The sequence below is a fragment of the Falco punctatus genome, assembly GCF_963210335.1.
Source record: "Falco punctatus genome assembly, chromosome: 7".
NCBI lineage: Eukaryota > Metazoa > Chordata > Aves > Falconiformes > Falconidae > Falco > Falco punctatus.
Window position 1 is genome coordinate 13,015,697 of NC_137587.1, and position 17,562 is coordinate 13,033,258.

Here is a 17,562-nt window from a genome sequence, read left to right on the forward strand (position 1 = left end):
AGGATACTAAAAAAAATCTGACTACATTAAGATCCAAAAGCAGCCTGATATTATAACAATCACAGAAAAAATTATGTTCAGTCAAGAGTTTATAAGCATATTTTTAGTAGATGAACACCTAGGCAGGTTTCAACTACTCCCAGATCCTAGCACATGACTTGAAACCTGAATGCAGGATCAAATAATGCTGAAACAATTCCTGTTCTTTACACTGGTATACATTTTAAGTAACTCCATGAAACTATCTAGAACAAGAGTAATTGGCAGTGCACGTCAACTGAACAAAAGAAACTGAAAAGCAGAATTTAAAATAAAAAAGCCAACATTAGCCCAAGTGCTTACAGAAACTACTTTAAAAACATACAGGGCAGAAACTCATGGTTTAGGGTTCTAACTTTAGGTGCCTTAATCAGTGTACTGGTTTTCCCAGGTATGGTTTTCATAATAGAGTTCTTTAAAGCAAACTCTTGAGTATCCACAATAGGTGCTTGTCTGAATTATTCTCTGGAATAAGCTTGTCTCACTACACTGCCTAAATCCATAGTTTAAGGACCTTGAGCATCACGGCTGAAGAAGATTCAATAACCCCATAATCTCTTCATCTCGCAATAAACCATTTGGATTTTGGTCTGAACAAGAATAGCGTCAATAAAGAAGGCTATTGCTTGCCATCTTCTATAAGCATGTAATGTTTGAGTCCTGTACTCTGTCCACCCCACTTATATTATTCAAAGTAAAAATGCAAAAAATCCTCCAGATAAAAATATTATTTATTTATAGAAAAGATTTATTAGAAAGTTATTTATTAACCATAATCTTGGGCACTGGAAATATATTTTATTTATCACCATTTACCCAGATGTAGAACCTATGCCACAAATTGTACATTGTCAATAGTCCAGAATTAAAAGAGGAAGTTTCTATAAATCTGTCAAATTTATATATTGAAGCTGCATTTAATAAGGAAAATAATGACCAAACAATGATCAGTATTACAGCTGCATTTTCCCTCTAATCTCAGGAAAAGATTAGAAACTGTAAAACCATATATAAATCAAAATCTTTTCAAGGCCCTAAGGGCCTTCATTTCTCCCGAGTAATGAGCTCCATTCCTTCGTCTCTTAAAAATGTGTTTATTAACATTAATAAAATTTACAATCACATGCATTAAACCATCTTGCTTCATCATTTTCCAAGCAGTCTCTTAAATGTGTGCTTCAGAGGAGCATTATTTAATGCCAGTATTACCATGTTTTTATTTTATTTTTTTTTTTCAGAAAAGCACTGTATTTAGTTATTTGCATGGCTACCAATAGGAATACCTTAGTTCAAAAAATATGTTCCTTTTCACATAGTAATGCTTCCTGTAAAGCTGTGTAGGCTGTTTCCAATACTTTCTTGTATTTTTGTTTAAACCAGGACAATTCTGCTGGTTTTGGTTTCTTTTCTTTTTTTTTTTCTTAACTCTTTCAAATGAGATGATTTAATTTTTAAGATATTCCTTTTGTGACTTTACCAACTGTTTGAGAACATAAGGATTCACTGCATTTTAGCATAGCCTTGTACTGATCCATTCTCTACTTCCTGGCTTTATCAAATGTGAAATGAAACTCACAGGCTAGGTTCAGCTGGACAGAACTCATTTTTCTTCCCTTCTTACCTATCTCTGGGTAATTCCTGAAGGAGAAATGGTCCTTCAGAACCTTAACTCTCTGAAGTTTTTTATTTAAAAAAGTGTTTTCTTAATTTGACATCTCCATAATGGCAGGCTGCTTGCCTCACTGGTTCCGTTATATCCTCCAACCCATAAAACTTTTTGTGCCTTTTCTTGCTGACATCTTATGCAGTATGGCACTGCTGAGACAGCCAAAAGCACAGTTACTGCCTGCCCAGTTAATGAGCTGGATTCCTAACCAAGCCAGGACAGCCTGTGCTGTACACTTCCATGTTTTGGCAGGTACATTGGTGGCTACATCCCCGTTTGTTATGTTGAGGCTAGCTTGTGCACTTCTATGTGCGTTACAGCTACATTGTAAATATAGCCCTGGCGGGACTGTTGAGCTGTGATTGACTGCAGTCTATAAACTGAGTAGCAAATATTAACTAGATAAGACTGTCTACTGAATACGAAAGAGACCTCGGCAGGTCACTTCTCCCGTGGAGCTCCTCAGTTAACTTTGGCAGTCAAAGATGCTCTTCAGCATTACACAGAACACAGCTGACTTAAGGAGTGAGCCAAACATTTTGTGAAATGATAGGTTCATGGACTACAGGAAAGCATAACATTTGCAGTACAGCTTCAGATCAAATTTCTGTCTAGCCGAGTACTGTCTCTGCATCAGTTCTAAACATTTTCTGCTAGCTGAGCTATAAGCCATGGGTATACGTATGTGGCCCTTCCACATACAACATTTCTACCAGCACTCCCACCTTCTACCAATGAGCAGCATAGGGACTTCCTCATCTAGAGTTATAATTCCTCCTATCTTTGCTTAGTTTTCACATTTATTTTTTTAACTTCTTTCTACTTCTAAGTGTCTTATGATAGTGAATTCCAAAATAGAAGTCTTCGTTGTGTGTGAAAGTTTCCTTCTATTGATTTCAAACCAGATGACTTCTCAACCTTAGGAGAAAAAAATAAGTTGTCGTTCCTAGTTCATAATCCTCAAGGAATACTGAAAATTAGGGTAATAATTCTCCAAGGAAGGGTTATCTGTATGGGCAAAGGTTTCTAGGTTTGCTCAGAGTCTCACTATTCACACATGCATGAAAATCCTTAATAGATAATACCTGTATCATGAGGCACTTACTAGCCCTACAGTGTAGTCCTGTCTGGGAAAGGATATGGGGGAAACGCACCAAAAACCAGAGGCAGATGAGAGTAGATACAATTGCCTCTACATCACATTTTATGTATTAATTTATTTTCATCAAATAAAGCCACAACCATTATACCTGCTGAAAGGCTTGAATAAATACCTGAACGTTAAAAGCTGCAGAGCAATTTCTGGGAACCTATTCAAGCATTAGACCAGAAACGTAATATTAATATTGTGTGCCTGCTATTGCTAGCCATTAATTTTACAAAATATTATTTATGTTTTTGTTGGAGTGGAGAAAAACTATCGTGTCAGGATATTTTGTCTTTTTAATTACCATAGAAGCCTGTCTGGCAACATGTTTTTTTCCCCACTGAAAAATAGTCTATCCTTCCCCAGTCAGTCCTCTCCTGTACTGAGGGATGTTTTTTATTGCTTTTGTAATCAGATCCAGATGGGACATTTCCTGTTTCTTAGTATCTGAATCTGCCCCTTCCTTATGTCTTGAAATCATCACGCTCATGTCATGAAATGATGACTTCACCCTAATTCACCACTCTGGATATTCAGACAAGTGTGGATTTCCTTCAGACTTGCCTGAGGGGGTCTACCAGCAAGAGCAAAGCAGAAACTGAACCTGAAGCACCAGGTATGTACACATCAGGAAGAGGGGGTGTGGAAGGTGGGCCTGGGCATATCTAAGCATTGATTTCAGAACCACCCACTCTGTTGTGCCAAAGTCAAATATAAAACGCAACAGGGAGCAGAGAAACATGCACATTCTGTTTAAAGTTGAGTGATCTGAAATTCAGGACATCGTTAGGGAACTTCTGACTTCCTCTGTAACACAAGTCGCAGAATCTCACTACATCGATCTAGAGGTCTCTTTATGTAAATGTATCTAATCCTAAAAAAGCATTTTATCCTAATCTTATGACTTTCCCCAAATGAAGAATCCTCTACACACTAAGTTATCTTCTATTAACCATTAACTACCCTAACTATTAAAAATTTACCTCTTCTTTCAGTTTTCAAAATTAGGCCAGTAGTGTCCTTCTAACTAAGCTAATTTAGTAATGATTAATTCAAAGGAAAAGGCATTTTAGTTAAATGAATCCAGATTTACAAACCATTTACATGTGTGCAACTTTGACACCCCGTTAGAATAAAAGATGTATGATTCATGCATCATTGTTTTTCAGACAGAATGTGTAACTGTTTAGAGGCATATTGCAGAATTCCCATAAAGTTCAGCCTCTCTGTTATAAAGGAATGTTGACCTAGTCTGGAAAGTTTTGGAAAACATTGTGTAAGCAAGAAGGGAATTATCTACATTTTTCATTAAAGAATTCACTGCAGATAAAAATTGAGTTTTGAATTTGATATGAACCTTAAATTCACAAGTGACCAGACCAAGGACTTTGGACCAGATGCACCCCTGCAAGTGTTTCCAATCCTTTGTGAAAAATATTTCAGTCATAAGAAAACATTGCTATCCATTAGCATGACACTTCTAAAATTTTACCTTAATGTGCTTTAATTAATGAAGTGAGAACAGATATCAGTGAAGACATTTAAAACACCAAATCAGCAAAATATCTAGAAGACAAGTAAGCCATCCTTTAAATTGTCATCCTAGCAATTTTAAATGTGCAGCAGGGATGAGCTGTTTCAAATATAGATGAAATTCTCAAAATTGAATTTAGTTACTGTACCTCCTTAGTCTCTTCAGAAAATGCTTGTAGAATATCAGTCTGCCTGGTGTAGTTTCCATTGGCGTCTTGTAGTCCCTGGAGAATACGCTCTCTCAGAACCAGAACAGAAACACGTAGCTGGTGCCAGAGTAGTTGTACTGTATGGATATCGACTATCACATTGACAGAGTAAGAGAGAAGCTTCAGGGAAAACTCAGTCTCTAGTAGAGCATGAATTTGTTCAACATGATCAGATATATCTTCACAAATATCCTGTAATGGAAAAATAAAGCAGATATTTAGCTACAGGCATGGTCCTTTCATGGATCAGCTCTACTTTTCAAGTACTTTTTATTAAATGCAGAACAGATTATTTCAGAGAGGAAAGTAATTAATACATCCAAGGTTCTTTTTTTTTTTTTTTTTTTAATTTCTTTTTTTATTTATGGCAATGCTACAGCAACTGAACCAGCAGCTGTCCTGTTTGGCAGGACTGCTCAGTAAGTGCAGACACATCGTATCATAAGGAAGCCTGGCACAACAAGATCACATGAATCAGAAGCAGAAAACTAACACTGTAAAGTGACATCCTAGAAGACGGCAATAGGAATGAACATGGTAAGATTGCCAAAAGCAGTCTCCCTCTCTGCTTCACCACCACCACCCCCCCATTAAAATGCAAAGAATTAGAACTGTGCCATCATCAACAAAAAAATATTTTGAACAGAATTTACCTTCTAATCTAGCCTCTATAGCAAAGTAGGGCAAAAGTCTGGGATAGACTCAATGTGGATAAGCTGTGTCTGAGACCCATTGCTAACTGCTCTGATGAGAGGGGGCTAACTTTTGCATAGTCTTGTTCTGGACTCAAAATTTAACAGAATAAGATGGGTGGAGAAGGAGAAAGAGGTAAAGCAGAGAAGCTGTGAACAGTTGTGTCGAGAAAGGAGAAAATTCAAGTTACAAGGTTATAAAATTAAGGTTTCGATGGGATGGTATCCTCCAAATTTAGCAATTAATGTTCCAGATTTCTGCACATATTTAATATGCCTTAATAGCATATTTTAAATCCCAAACATTTCTTTCAAAAAAACATAAAGAAGTTTTTTCAATTCAAACCTTCAGAAGTGTCCTTTTGAGGTAAAAGTTTGTATATGCATAACACCAATTAAAAAAAAAAAGACTAAACAATATAATTTTTATTCATTTGAAAACTGGTATCAAAACAATTCTATCAGGCAACTATAATGAAACCTTATGCCTCTGATGATACTCCTGTGGGTTTGTACAGCAGTAGAATAACAAGAAAATCAGTAAAGCTGATTTTTTCTAAATTAAAAATACAGTACAGTATTTTTTATTAGTTCAGATATGGAATCTTCAGTCTGAAAGTAAAGCCAAATTATTCAATATGTAAGTGTATGAATGTAACAAATTAATCAAAATCAAATCCCTAGATAATTTTAAATAATTTTAGTACAACAGATAACAGATAATATTAGCCCATGAGAAACTCTTATGGTTAAGTACTATCAGTAGTTATTCATTTTAATAAATCACTAACAGATTAATCAAGTCCACTGCAGGGGTAGCTCTCAGGAATGCCAGAGATGAGCACACAATGTTGGAGTTTCAAAGAGCAGAGTTTTGAGGTTGCCTTAAGAGAGAGGCAGTATCTCTTCCCCTCTATCCTCAGTTCCCTTGTTGTGACAACCAGCACCTATATTTGCAAGTATAAAACACACAGCCTCACCTGGAAACACATAGGGCTGCAAGTGCTCAGGGCTTCAAACATCCACAACACTTGCAGGTGAGCAAATCGACACTAGCTACCAGATTAGTGTATTAATCTAATTCTACAGACACACAGACAAGGCTAAAACTCTCAGAAAAATCTTTTCCAAGCTTTGGAAAGATCACCGTTATCCATTTATCCAACTACAACTGAATCTTGACTGAAAAGCACAGCTGTATTCCTGTGGTTTCAAATGTTTTAAAGAATATTCTTAGTGAATTAGCTTGTTTGAATTTGCATTCGCTTCTCCAACGTCATTCACATCTTTTGTCTTGGCCATAAAGCAGTTTAATTTTAATTTCAGGGATTAAAAAATAGGTTGCTGCCCAGTAACTGTAACTTTATAAATTAGACTCAATGTATAGAAAAATACTTAATGTACCTTCAGTTAGACTACTTATGTGAACGAGCTTAAGTTTGTACCAACCTGCAAAACAAGTTTTCAATATTTTCCAGCTCCACACACACACGGTGAATTCAACTGCTATAAGAATTTTCAGAGAGGTTGAAAATGTGAAGCCATAAGAAGAAACTATTAAGAATGAGTAAGTGTCTCCTCATAATTGTTAAGTAACGTACTGAAAATACTGGCTAATGGATCTAGATAACACTCTAAAGCAAGAGTTCAGACCTACACTTCAAACAAGTTTTGTCTTGCTCTACCATTACACTAGCTACCAAGCCATCTCAAATTTCTGAAGCAGACAAGCTTTCCACACCAACACAGAAAATTTTGTACCAAAATGCAAATTCCAGCACCACTAGGGGCTTGAAAGAAACACATATTCAAAGACATGTGCTGTTAATTTTTACATGGACTGTTATAAGTTGCTTGTTTTCCTCAAAAAGCCAAGTCAGAAGTACTTACAGACTACTGTGAGCACGGCAGCAGCCAAATGCTTTATGTACTAACAAGATAATGAATGGCTTTTGGCAGTTTCAGTAACACAGAGAGAACCTAAGGCTGACCTCATCCATATACAAGCGAAGGTCATGTACTCTGATCTTGACATATAAGACTGCCATCCTAGTCAGAGACAAAGTACCAGCTCTTAAAGGATGTAGGTTTTAGAAAAAGTGGGTGGCCACAAGACAGGAAGCTATTTTCTCAGTGGCTGAATGAGGAAATCAAGTCCCTACATACCTTTTCATAATACATAAACTCTGAGCTCCATTTTCTGATGATCATCATCTCTCTCTCCCTTCTGGCCTGGAATTAGTGTAGCATTGAGCTGTCACTGTAGCCTTGTATTTGCTTTCATGGGAGAATAGAAAGTATTCTTTCCTTTGCTGATATGTTGACATGATGTGATCTTTAGGGCTGATGGTTTGATTATATTTTTTTTCTTCTCTTCCTATTAGATGAAAATCTGATTGAACCATTCAGGAAGTCTGATTTAATTTGCAATAGGGCCAGGCATAGATTTTAAGCGATTTAACTCCCTTAATAATTGCTGCAGCTATTCAACACCTGGAAGTCCTGGAGAAATGTCTACAATGCATGCACAAGTTCAGTATGCCCGGTTTGATACCACACACACACACACACACATATATATAAAGAGCAGTAGTGTCAATGCAACAATCTTGCTGAACGTGCACTAACCATTTGTGTGGTAGCTAGTAGCTGACTAGCAGTCCCAATAACATCAGACCCTGCACACATGGCACAAGGTCATATATCGGTCTATTGGGTATTTCTTGAAAAAATTCTTAGGAGCCATAAGTTGACATTCCTGCATCACATAACATTGTTTTGATGGGTAACTTCCATTTCAGCTGAGTCAGTAGCCACTGTCAAAGGTACTGGATTTCATTTTACCACAGGCCAGGTTCCTGACTAAAATAGATTAGGCCTGGGTTTGCAGGAAGTCCATCTTACGTAAAGTTTGGAAAAAGAATTTATGCCCCTATTCATATCCCCTTTCCTTGTTTTTTAACTGTCATATGATGATGCAAAGGTGAAGGTTGCACAAAGAATAGCTGTGTAAAAGCTAATACCAGATGTTTATCAAGAGAACATGATTACAAAGAAATGATCACTTTTGAAATATAAGTTAATGCTGATTAGTCTTCAGCAGAAGAGCATTAATAAAGCTGCAGCCTACTTACCGGCACTTTCTCTTTATGCTTGACTGGCACAAAACAGCATATTGAGAGGAAACGATATAATGTCAAGTCCAGTTGGCATTATCCAGTACAACACTTTCTTACTGCTGTACCTGATGTCTAGATTTACATGTAATTCAGCAAAATGAAGTAATTATATTTAGCACAGCTATAAATTTAATAGTTTTCTGTAATAATTAATGCAGTTCAAATGCAGCACAAAAATGTCATGTTATGTAAGTTCCCAATTTTACTGAGGCTCAATGTCAAGACCTGGTACAACATAGCCTCATTGTCCTCATTCTTCCTAGCTCTTTGTAGGTGATTTAGCATTAGCTAGAACAAAACCAGCAGTACATTGTCATGTGCCTGTTTTACACTTTGTATTTATGACTGTACCTCAGTGCTGGCATGAGTGCCAGTTGCTTTTACCAGAAGTGGCAGGTAGATAAAATAAACCATGTACTTCTAAGTAATAAGAAAACAGCATTTATCTATCGGCATCTATTTCTAAATATGCATAGTTCCTGGTCAATAGCAATAATATACAGCATACAAATAGAAGCATGGAAATCCTTCCCCATTTTATTGTATATAGTTTCATATCAAAAGCTATTCTAGCCTGATAGTTTAGAAAACAGCATTTCCAAAAAAACTTTTTGAAATCATTAATCTCACATATCCACTAGGCATTTTTATTTTTACACAATTTCACAGTGGTGTTAAGGTAAAGATTTTCTCATAAGCTATCCTGGAGTACCAACTGTGGAATTTCTTAGGCTACAGGGGTTGTACCCATTTGGCTGCCAACTGCCCACTTCACTCAGTCTTCCAGACAGCTGATCCTGTAATGTGCAGCTGCTGAATCCATCAGCCAGCTTGTAGCCCTCCACATCAACCAAAATAGCCTGAACTGCAAACACTGCAGTAGACAAAGTGCATAAACAAATGCGCAAGAGTCCATGAAAATTAAGCTTTGATGTTGACTTTAAAAAGTATTTTTGCTCTGCTCTTCAAGAAATTCTGTTAAGATGTACATGAAACTACTGCAAGATGAAAGGTTGCAGTATGTTGCTTTAGAGTTAGTATCAGTGACAGAGAAGCTGTACTGCAGATTTCTGTTCTTTGATCTCACGGTAAAACCTCAGCAGGAAAACCTGATTGCCATTGAGTCTTACAACTACTGTACATGCAAAAAAACCCACTATGATTTAAGAAAATGTCTGTCTATTTGGTTTTTCCTTTTAAGTACATTTTAATTCCTCAGAAGGCAAGGATTCCAAACAGAATGTACCAATTCTTTTCAGAAAAAAAATACAATATCTGCCAAATAATTTTTAGATTCATTTTTTAAAAAATGAACTTGAAAATTATGAATTAAACTCACTCTCTACACTGTTCTTTTAATGCTTATAGAGAAAGACCACAAAAGAGAGGCTTTTTTATTACTGAACAAATAAAGATTTGAAGTTTTCAGAAAGGAAATTTTCCTTTAAAATGCACTCTGACTTCTTAAAGAGAAAAATTTTTCATCTTTACCTGTATCCAAACAGTGTTGTAAAAAGGATAAAATTATTCTCTTCTGTTTTGGATTGTTGGTGAAAGCTTAAGAGCAAATGCTACTCACTTTCTTTTTTTTAACTGCTGTTTTTAAGTAAACAAGTGAAAGATACATGGAAAATACAGTTTGACTAAGCAAAATCAACTGTCGTGGAAAACTCTAGACTCACTGGGAATGACAAGTTTAGCACTTGAGCTCACTTTCTGACAAAGTGCTGTAGCTGGTATTGCTCTGGCATTCAGTGGCTAGAGGAAATAAGTACATTTTACCTGGTGAAGAACGCAAGTGCAGCAGGAAAACAGCTACTGATCACTGGCCCTGCCTTCTGCTGACACTGACAGCTTGGAAACACACTGGTCCTCAAAGTAAGCTTCTTTGCTCTTCCTTCATGATAATACACATTATTCTCTTTCCCAGCTTGGCTTTTATTTTGATAAATTTACTTGCATTATAAGTGAGAAACATTTCCATCATTGCAAAATTCCAGTAAGTAATCTTCATTTTACCTCTTGCTAAAAATCTTAGATTTTTTTTTTTTTTTTGAATATGAGAAAGTTGTTAACTTGACAGAAGTGTTTTCCCTGAAGAAAATTTGTTTTCCTTTTTTTTTTTTTTTTTTTCCTTAAGAGAGCCCTGTTTTAAAACAGATTTCTTCTTCAATGGAAATGTCCAGGTGTCACAGAAGCCTAGCTGCCTTGACACGCTTGCAAGGAAAGATGATCCACTTTTTATTGTGCAAACATTGCTATTACAATATGCCCTCAAAAGTTTTGAAAATAAATATCCAGTCTGGTGAACTCTAAGTAGGCATGCTTTACTGTATTCTGTTATGTCAGGAATCAGTTATTTACATTTTTATATCCCTGTACTTCAAAAGAAAGTGAAACAGATGTCAAATCACCAATTCTTTGATAAAGCTGCTAAAATAGTAATGGTTTGTCTAAGATTGTAACAGGCACGGTGCTGCTCTGTAATAATTTCTTAGTAGTTTGTGTGGCACGCTTTGTTAAGCTGTTTCTTGTGCAAGTGTATTGGTTGACTACCAACCTGCATGGAAAATGAGCAAGAAGAAAGGAAGTGAGTAAGATATATCACTGGCTAAGCGCTAATGCCTGATGTTAGTTGTGAAGCTCCTGTCTCAGCATTCCAGGAACTTGCATTTGTTTTGCCATATGGGCCGTTGCTGGGGCCAAAGGATCAAACATACTGGGAAGAAGCAAAAGGATTCTTTTGTCCAGGAGTAGGGCAGTTGCTGCTGTAAGATATTCCAGCTCACTTCCAGGACCAGCTGCAGTGCCTTACAAACCTAGGCCAGCCTGTACCTCTTCTGCAGGAGGGGGTGGCTGCAAAGACGACAGCCTGCTTTCAAACATTTATTTTCCCTATTAAGTTTAATGAGTATTTTAATGTAAAATGACTTTCTGGTCACAGCACTCACCACAGGCCAGATTCTTAAATGCTAGGAAGTATTTAGTTCACCCAAGAAGCTTCAGACAGCTGATGCACAAAAACATTCCACCGTAAGGCCTGGGATGGAACTAGAGAAATACAGAAGAAGTTGTGGCAGTAAAATAAGCACCTCCGAAATGTGCTGAGAGTATCATGTAAACAAATCTGGGCTAGCCATTTCTGGGATATTCCTGACATCAGTAAAACTGATGCATGAATTTCATTTGTGTAAGAAGCCACATATATGAACTGAACATGGCAACTGATTTGGTGTGTGGAGTGATGTGACATCTGCAGCTCAGTGTTGCTTTGATATTCCTGAACCTCCACTAGTTCCACACTGTGTAACGTGCCTACCCTTTGAAACATGCAGAATGAGAATACTCCTGTACACCCCATAACCAGCGAAGCCCACAACGTTCAGAGACTTTGCCCATTAAATTATCACTGTACAACATTTCCTCAGTGAGTAACCTTACAACTTTTATCTTACTTTAAGCATGTTAAAGCATACTGATTTTTATAAAGGTCTAACCTTCTAAATTTTTAAAAAGTGTGCAAAAAATATTTACAACTTGATAGCAAAAGTCATATTTGTGCTTACTGAAATCTGGTTTTGTACCACACCCTGGAAGACAGTGTTGCACAGGTACTCTAGAACAGTTTTTCATGCAAGAAGATAGATGGTACTGAACTGTGCAATACAATAGCAGGTTTTGATTCTAGCTACTGCTGACAAAAAAGCAAAAATACCAAAACCCAAACTTGTGTGAAAACCTAGTCAAGCAATTGGTAGTAGAGGCAAGTTTTGAAAAACAATAAACATTTTCCAAATGTCTGTTCATTGGACAATGATAACAATATATGTATATATATTCCACTGATTGTTTAATGTCACAAAGAAATGAGAAAAAATGATGAAGTAGCTTTATATACTAGACATACTCATCATCTACTATATATTCATATCTACTGAAACAGAAGAGTGAAGACTTATTAAAGCATCCTTTAAAAAGGTCCTTAAAATCATCCTTAAGAGATCTTAAAACATCATAAGAGACCTTACAGATCTCTTCACACAACTCTAGCCTTTTTCTGCAATAATGGAAGTATGTAGGACATATTTTACCACCCTCTAGATAACTACGTTTGCTTCTTATTTTTTGCTCTCTTTACTCACCACTTTCTTGATTCTGTAAGCCATATATACTAAATGGAATTTAAAGGCATCTCTAACAAGTTCCAATTACCACAGGCAAATAAAAAATGAGGATGCAAATGGAAGGATGTTTTACTCACAGTGAACACTGTGAACTCCATTGTAGCTAAAATAATCAGTTCTTGGTCATCTGGCCAGGACTAGGCAATTTTTAATCTCAGTGTAGACAGTAGCTAACTGGCTATGAAGAAACCCATGCTATCATTTAATGCAAGACATACATAAATTGAATGTGATAAACAATCATGCCAGCTACATGAAGAAGCAGGAAGAAGACCACTCCTATTATTTGATAAAACTTTCATAATTTGATCTACAACATTAAATAACTAGTAGAATTCAATACTAATGCACAAATAGCTCAGTAATTTTCCAGCAAAATGGTTAGACTTCTGAAAACAATGAGTTTTCAAAGCTTTATGCAGCTAAACTATTACTCTGACATCTCAGCTTTGAGTATATCCCACTCAAGAATTCTTTAAGACTTCTACAGGGCTGTAGGATCCTCTTTGTCTCAGCTCTGTTTTCTGATCTTTTTTTATTGTTTATACAAGATAGTAGGTGCATTTCTCTTAAAAGATTTTTCAGTTTATAGACTTCTTCAGAAAGAGTCTTGTTCTTATTAAACTCAGTAGACTTAATTAGGGTGTTTGGTGGAGATCAGCTGCTCCTGAAGAGTTTAGATGAAGCAAAAAAAAATTCTTGGAGAAAAGAAAGTTTCATTCTTGAAATAATGAAGTTTCAAATAACAAAGTGTAACCCCACATAAATATCATGAAGTATTTTAGGCAGCAACGAATTACTGAAATGTAAGATGTCAAAATAAATAAAAGGAACTGCAAGTTCTAACAGGAGAAAAATTCAGTCCTTCTGCATAGACATGCATATCACAAGAGAAAAATTTTAATCAAAATGTTTTGACTTGCTCAAGCCAAAGAATGCTAACCTCATTCAGTCTCTTTGACTACAGCTTAGTAGCTATAACAGAATTTGATGAAGGTTGGTGAGACTCTTTACTCTCATGTCAAATGCTCAATATGGTAACTGTGCTCTCCTTTCTTTTCTGGAACAGGTCAGAAGTGAACTACCATCTGTGCCAAATTTTCTATAATGAAAACTGATAGCATGATAGGAAGTTTTCAAGATAAGTGGCTGGTTTATATCAGTGCAGCTAAGCCTCCAAGAGCTTCTGTGACATGTTTTTGAAGTTATTTTCCATCAGTCACTGTTAAGGACAGTGAAAAGGACACAGACTCTCTTGTACTTTATTACCAGACTTTGCTTTATTAGCACTCTTGTTCCCTTTTATGTTCTTCAATGAATCATAGACTCATTTAGGTTAGAAAAGACCAAAAGCTAACATTTAATCCATGAACCCTTATGGGGTTCACTGACATTTTTTTGCTTGGTTCAGAAATACAGATAAGAAGCCTTATAGTCTATCTTGCATGCTGCTTGCTGTTAGTGACCTTCCTGCCCTCTTTCCAGAATGACAAATGTTCAAGTCAGCTGGAAAGCTCTTGTAGATCCTCCAGTGAGTTAGTAACAAAGCACTCGAAGCATGTGGAGGTACTTCCAGTAGTCTGAAACAGCTACCACCTACCCAGCGTAGCAGGAGGCCCGTTCCACACTGGATATCACTCACTGTCCTCTAAGAGTCAGGGTTAGAATATGTATCAGTGCTAGTTAAAAAAAACCACAACAAATAAAGAACCACACCTAAGTTTGCTATATCCAGGAAGAAAAACTTGAAAGATTGGTAGAAATCTATTTTACAAACTTAAAGTCTTAAGCGAATAAAGAAATAAAAGAGTAAATTTTAGTAAAAAATTTAACAGTTAGACAAGTGAATCTTAAAGACATCCAAAATGCACAGAATGCACAATGCCACTTCTGAAAGTGCACATGGAATTTCTTGATTTTGGGAAAAGCTCTTCAGCAGGTAAATCAAACCCCTTATTATGATTCCTAATTAGACAATATGTTAGAAATCATTCCTAATTGGTTTGTGATAGGTACAACGTAGGATGTAGAGAATGTTCCAGTGACTTTTGGCCTCAAATACAACGAAGACGAAATTAAACAAAAAAACTAATTTACATCCACAGAAGGAAGAATACAGTAGGTTTTTGCAGGCTTTTTTGAGAAGGAATATGACAGAGACTAAATTTGAAACCTGGAATTATGGGACTGGCATGACATCCAAAGCTAACCGAATCATTCAAACTACTTTAATTGGCTTTTGGCAAGTATCAAAGTGCTTACAACATGAGACTTCACATATAAAAACAATTAACATATATTATCCGGTAGTTTGTACTATCTAAGTATTTCCAAATCTCACTGTCACCCCACAGGTGGCTCTTGGGTAATACAGATATATATTTGAAGTTTGTGTATGGCACCTTCTTTTCAAACAAAATCATGTTCATATCTTTGATTTTTTGATTCAGATGTAAAGAGGATACTGCATAAACAGCAAACGATCAAAACTCGGATTTTATACCATATCTGCAGCACTTTAATCACAAATACTTCTAACAAACTGGTAAACATTGCCATACTCAATAGACACAATGAAGCATTTCTTTCAAATTAAATTGGCTCTAAGGAACCTGAAATTCAGCATCATTAATAATAAATGGTTGTTCTGGCTGCTTATAAGATTGAGAGTGCCAAACGTTAGTGGTTTAATACCATATTTAGAACTAAATATTTAATTTTAAAATTATACATAATATCATAGATAGAACTATTCAAAGAAACTGTAGTTGTAATTTAGAAACACGTTACAAGACTGTAGAGCATATTCCAATAGCATACTCATATATAGCATATTCCAATGCAACAGTTCTAAGAAGTCAGCTTGTGCTCTGGCAGGATAATTTTCCTAATAGTGCCAGTTTTAGCTTTACAAGAGAACTTTCCTGTGTAAAGTACCAACAGATTTAATGGCTGTTAAAATGTTGATGCTGCTTGAGAAAGTACTCATGCACTACACAGTAGGACTGAAGTGCCTTGAAAGAAGCAGGAAATGAGCAGTGCTTATTTAAATATTTATTCATTTCTGTATACACATATGTATATATAGACAAATACACTTATTACATATTGCTAACTGAAATAAGATCCTTGATTTATAAAGCACTTCATAGTCGGTGTCATTCAATCTTTAAGAGAGCGAGGCAGCATGACCTGTGGTTTTGGTTTAGATATTTTTTTTCTTATGCTGATGGAGAAAAGAATGATTTTATGTATGAACAGCCTTGCATTTCTTTATATGCTATTTTATTTTCCAGCTATATGGAGATAAGTTATAAATTATCTTTTTCTAGACTGTAGCTTTCAGTGATGAGTGTAACTTGCCACTGTGCAGGCACAATGAGAAAAAGAAAGGTTGTTGCCATGCCTGGGCTTGTAAAGTAGCCCTTTGAAATTCAATAGCTGAAATTTTCTGCGTGGAAGTTAATGAATCTAAGTGGCTTCAAGCTGCAAATGCATATTTGTGTATTTTATTCTCTTGTAAATATTTTTATTTCCTGCAAAAACAGTCATCATCAGTTTAGCCTCAAATTGAATCCTGAATTTACACAAACCTTTTATCTTCCTCAGATAATAAGATTCACAAGAAATAGCACAGGATCCCTGGATTGTAGCATTTTGAAGGGAAAAAGGAAAGGTAAGAAGCACATCAAACTGCAAGTGTTCGTATTTCCATATTCTTCTTGGAACCACTGAGCTGGGTCTGCAAAGACCTAGCTATTCTCACAAGCTTTCCCCTGTGATAGACAGGCCACGTTGCTGCTGGGTTGGATGTGACCCTGGAAATACAGTAACTGTACTCTCATGGTGTCACACTTGAGCTAATATCCCTCCCTGCCAAAGCCTGACTCACTCTGCATTAAGTCCCCACCTCTTGCACAGGTAATATAAAATGCCCATGGAAAATGAACGACTCTTGTAGGCTAAAGACAACATTACTGTATGACAATCTTGGAAAGAAAAACACTTGCAGCAGCCTGACCACAAAGCCATGAATTTTAGTCTGGAACTGATAACAAGAAACGTCCCCCCACCCTATACAGCCCAAAAGCCTACATTCTTAGAGGATTCTGTAGCTTTTACATTTTCTACACATTTCAACTCTACAATATATTTCTACGCAGGTCATGTTCCACCAAAACAGGAAAACCATTAAACTGTAGAAAAAGCCAAAGCTGCAACTGTTTTCTCTTTCTGGACAAGCCACAGTAGGATAGCAGCCAATCCTGGCATAATAACTGGCAAGTTTGAGTTAAAAAGTACTGGTATTTTTAAATAAACTTTTTATTTATATTACACTTTTGAATAGCAAGGTATTTTCACAGACTTTTGCAGCAGTTCATCAAGAATTTTGTGAGAAACCGAGTCACACTGAGCCAATAGGAAACTTGGTCAGCTGAGGAATTTTGAAATAGCATTGATAACAGCAAGTCTGTCAAACCTAATATATATATATATATATATTCTCTACATCCTTTCTTATAAAATTCTAGAACTGCCAATAATTCAATAACCTACCCTCCAAAAATACATTAACCGAACACAAATATGTCAGAACATTCTGACTCCTTTTAGCCATTATTATAAATTCACTTCCAGCAAGAAGACATCCTAAAACCCGTACCAACTGTTTAGCTCTCTTTATAAAGGGCTGGGGGAGGCCATAGTTCTTAATGAACAGAGCAATCTTTAGCTCTAGGATTGGAGCATAAGCATGGAGGATGACAAAATTGCCTGTTGTAATGACCCTTTCCCAAATAATTAGCCATACCTTCTTTCAAAGCTCGCAGTGTGAAAAATTTCTAAAATCTACCCTTACTGTTTATATTTCATTATGTTTATTTCAGTAAAACTTTCAAATGGGATTAGGAGAA

General features: G+C 36.2%; 1 protein-coding gene across 5 annotated transcripts in view; it reads right to left on the reverse strand.

Annotated features, from left to right (window-relative positions):
- The window catches only part of AKAP6 (A-kinase anchoring protein 6), a 351,976-nt gene that overhangs the window by 240,138 nt on the left and 94,276 nt on the right, over positions 1 to 17,562 (reverse strand). For all 5 annotated transcript variants that reach the window (XM_080397013.1, XM_080397009.1, XM_080397012.1 and 2 more), the window contains exon 3: positions 4,535 to 4,786. In XM_080397013.1, the coding sequence (XP_080253139.1) occupies positions 4,535 to 4,786 (252 nt within the window). The remainder of the gene's footprint in view (positions 1 to 4,534; positions 4,787 to 17,562) is intronic.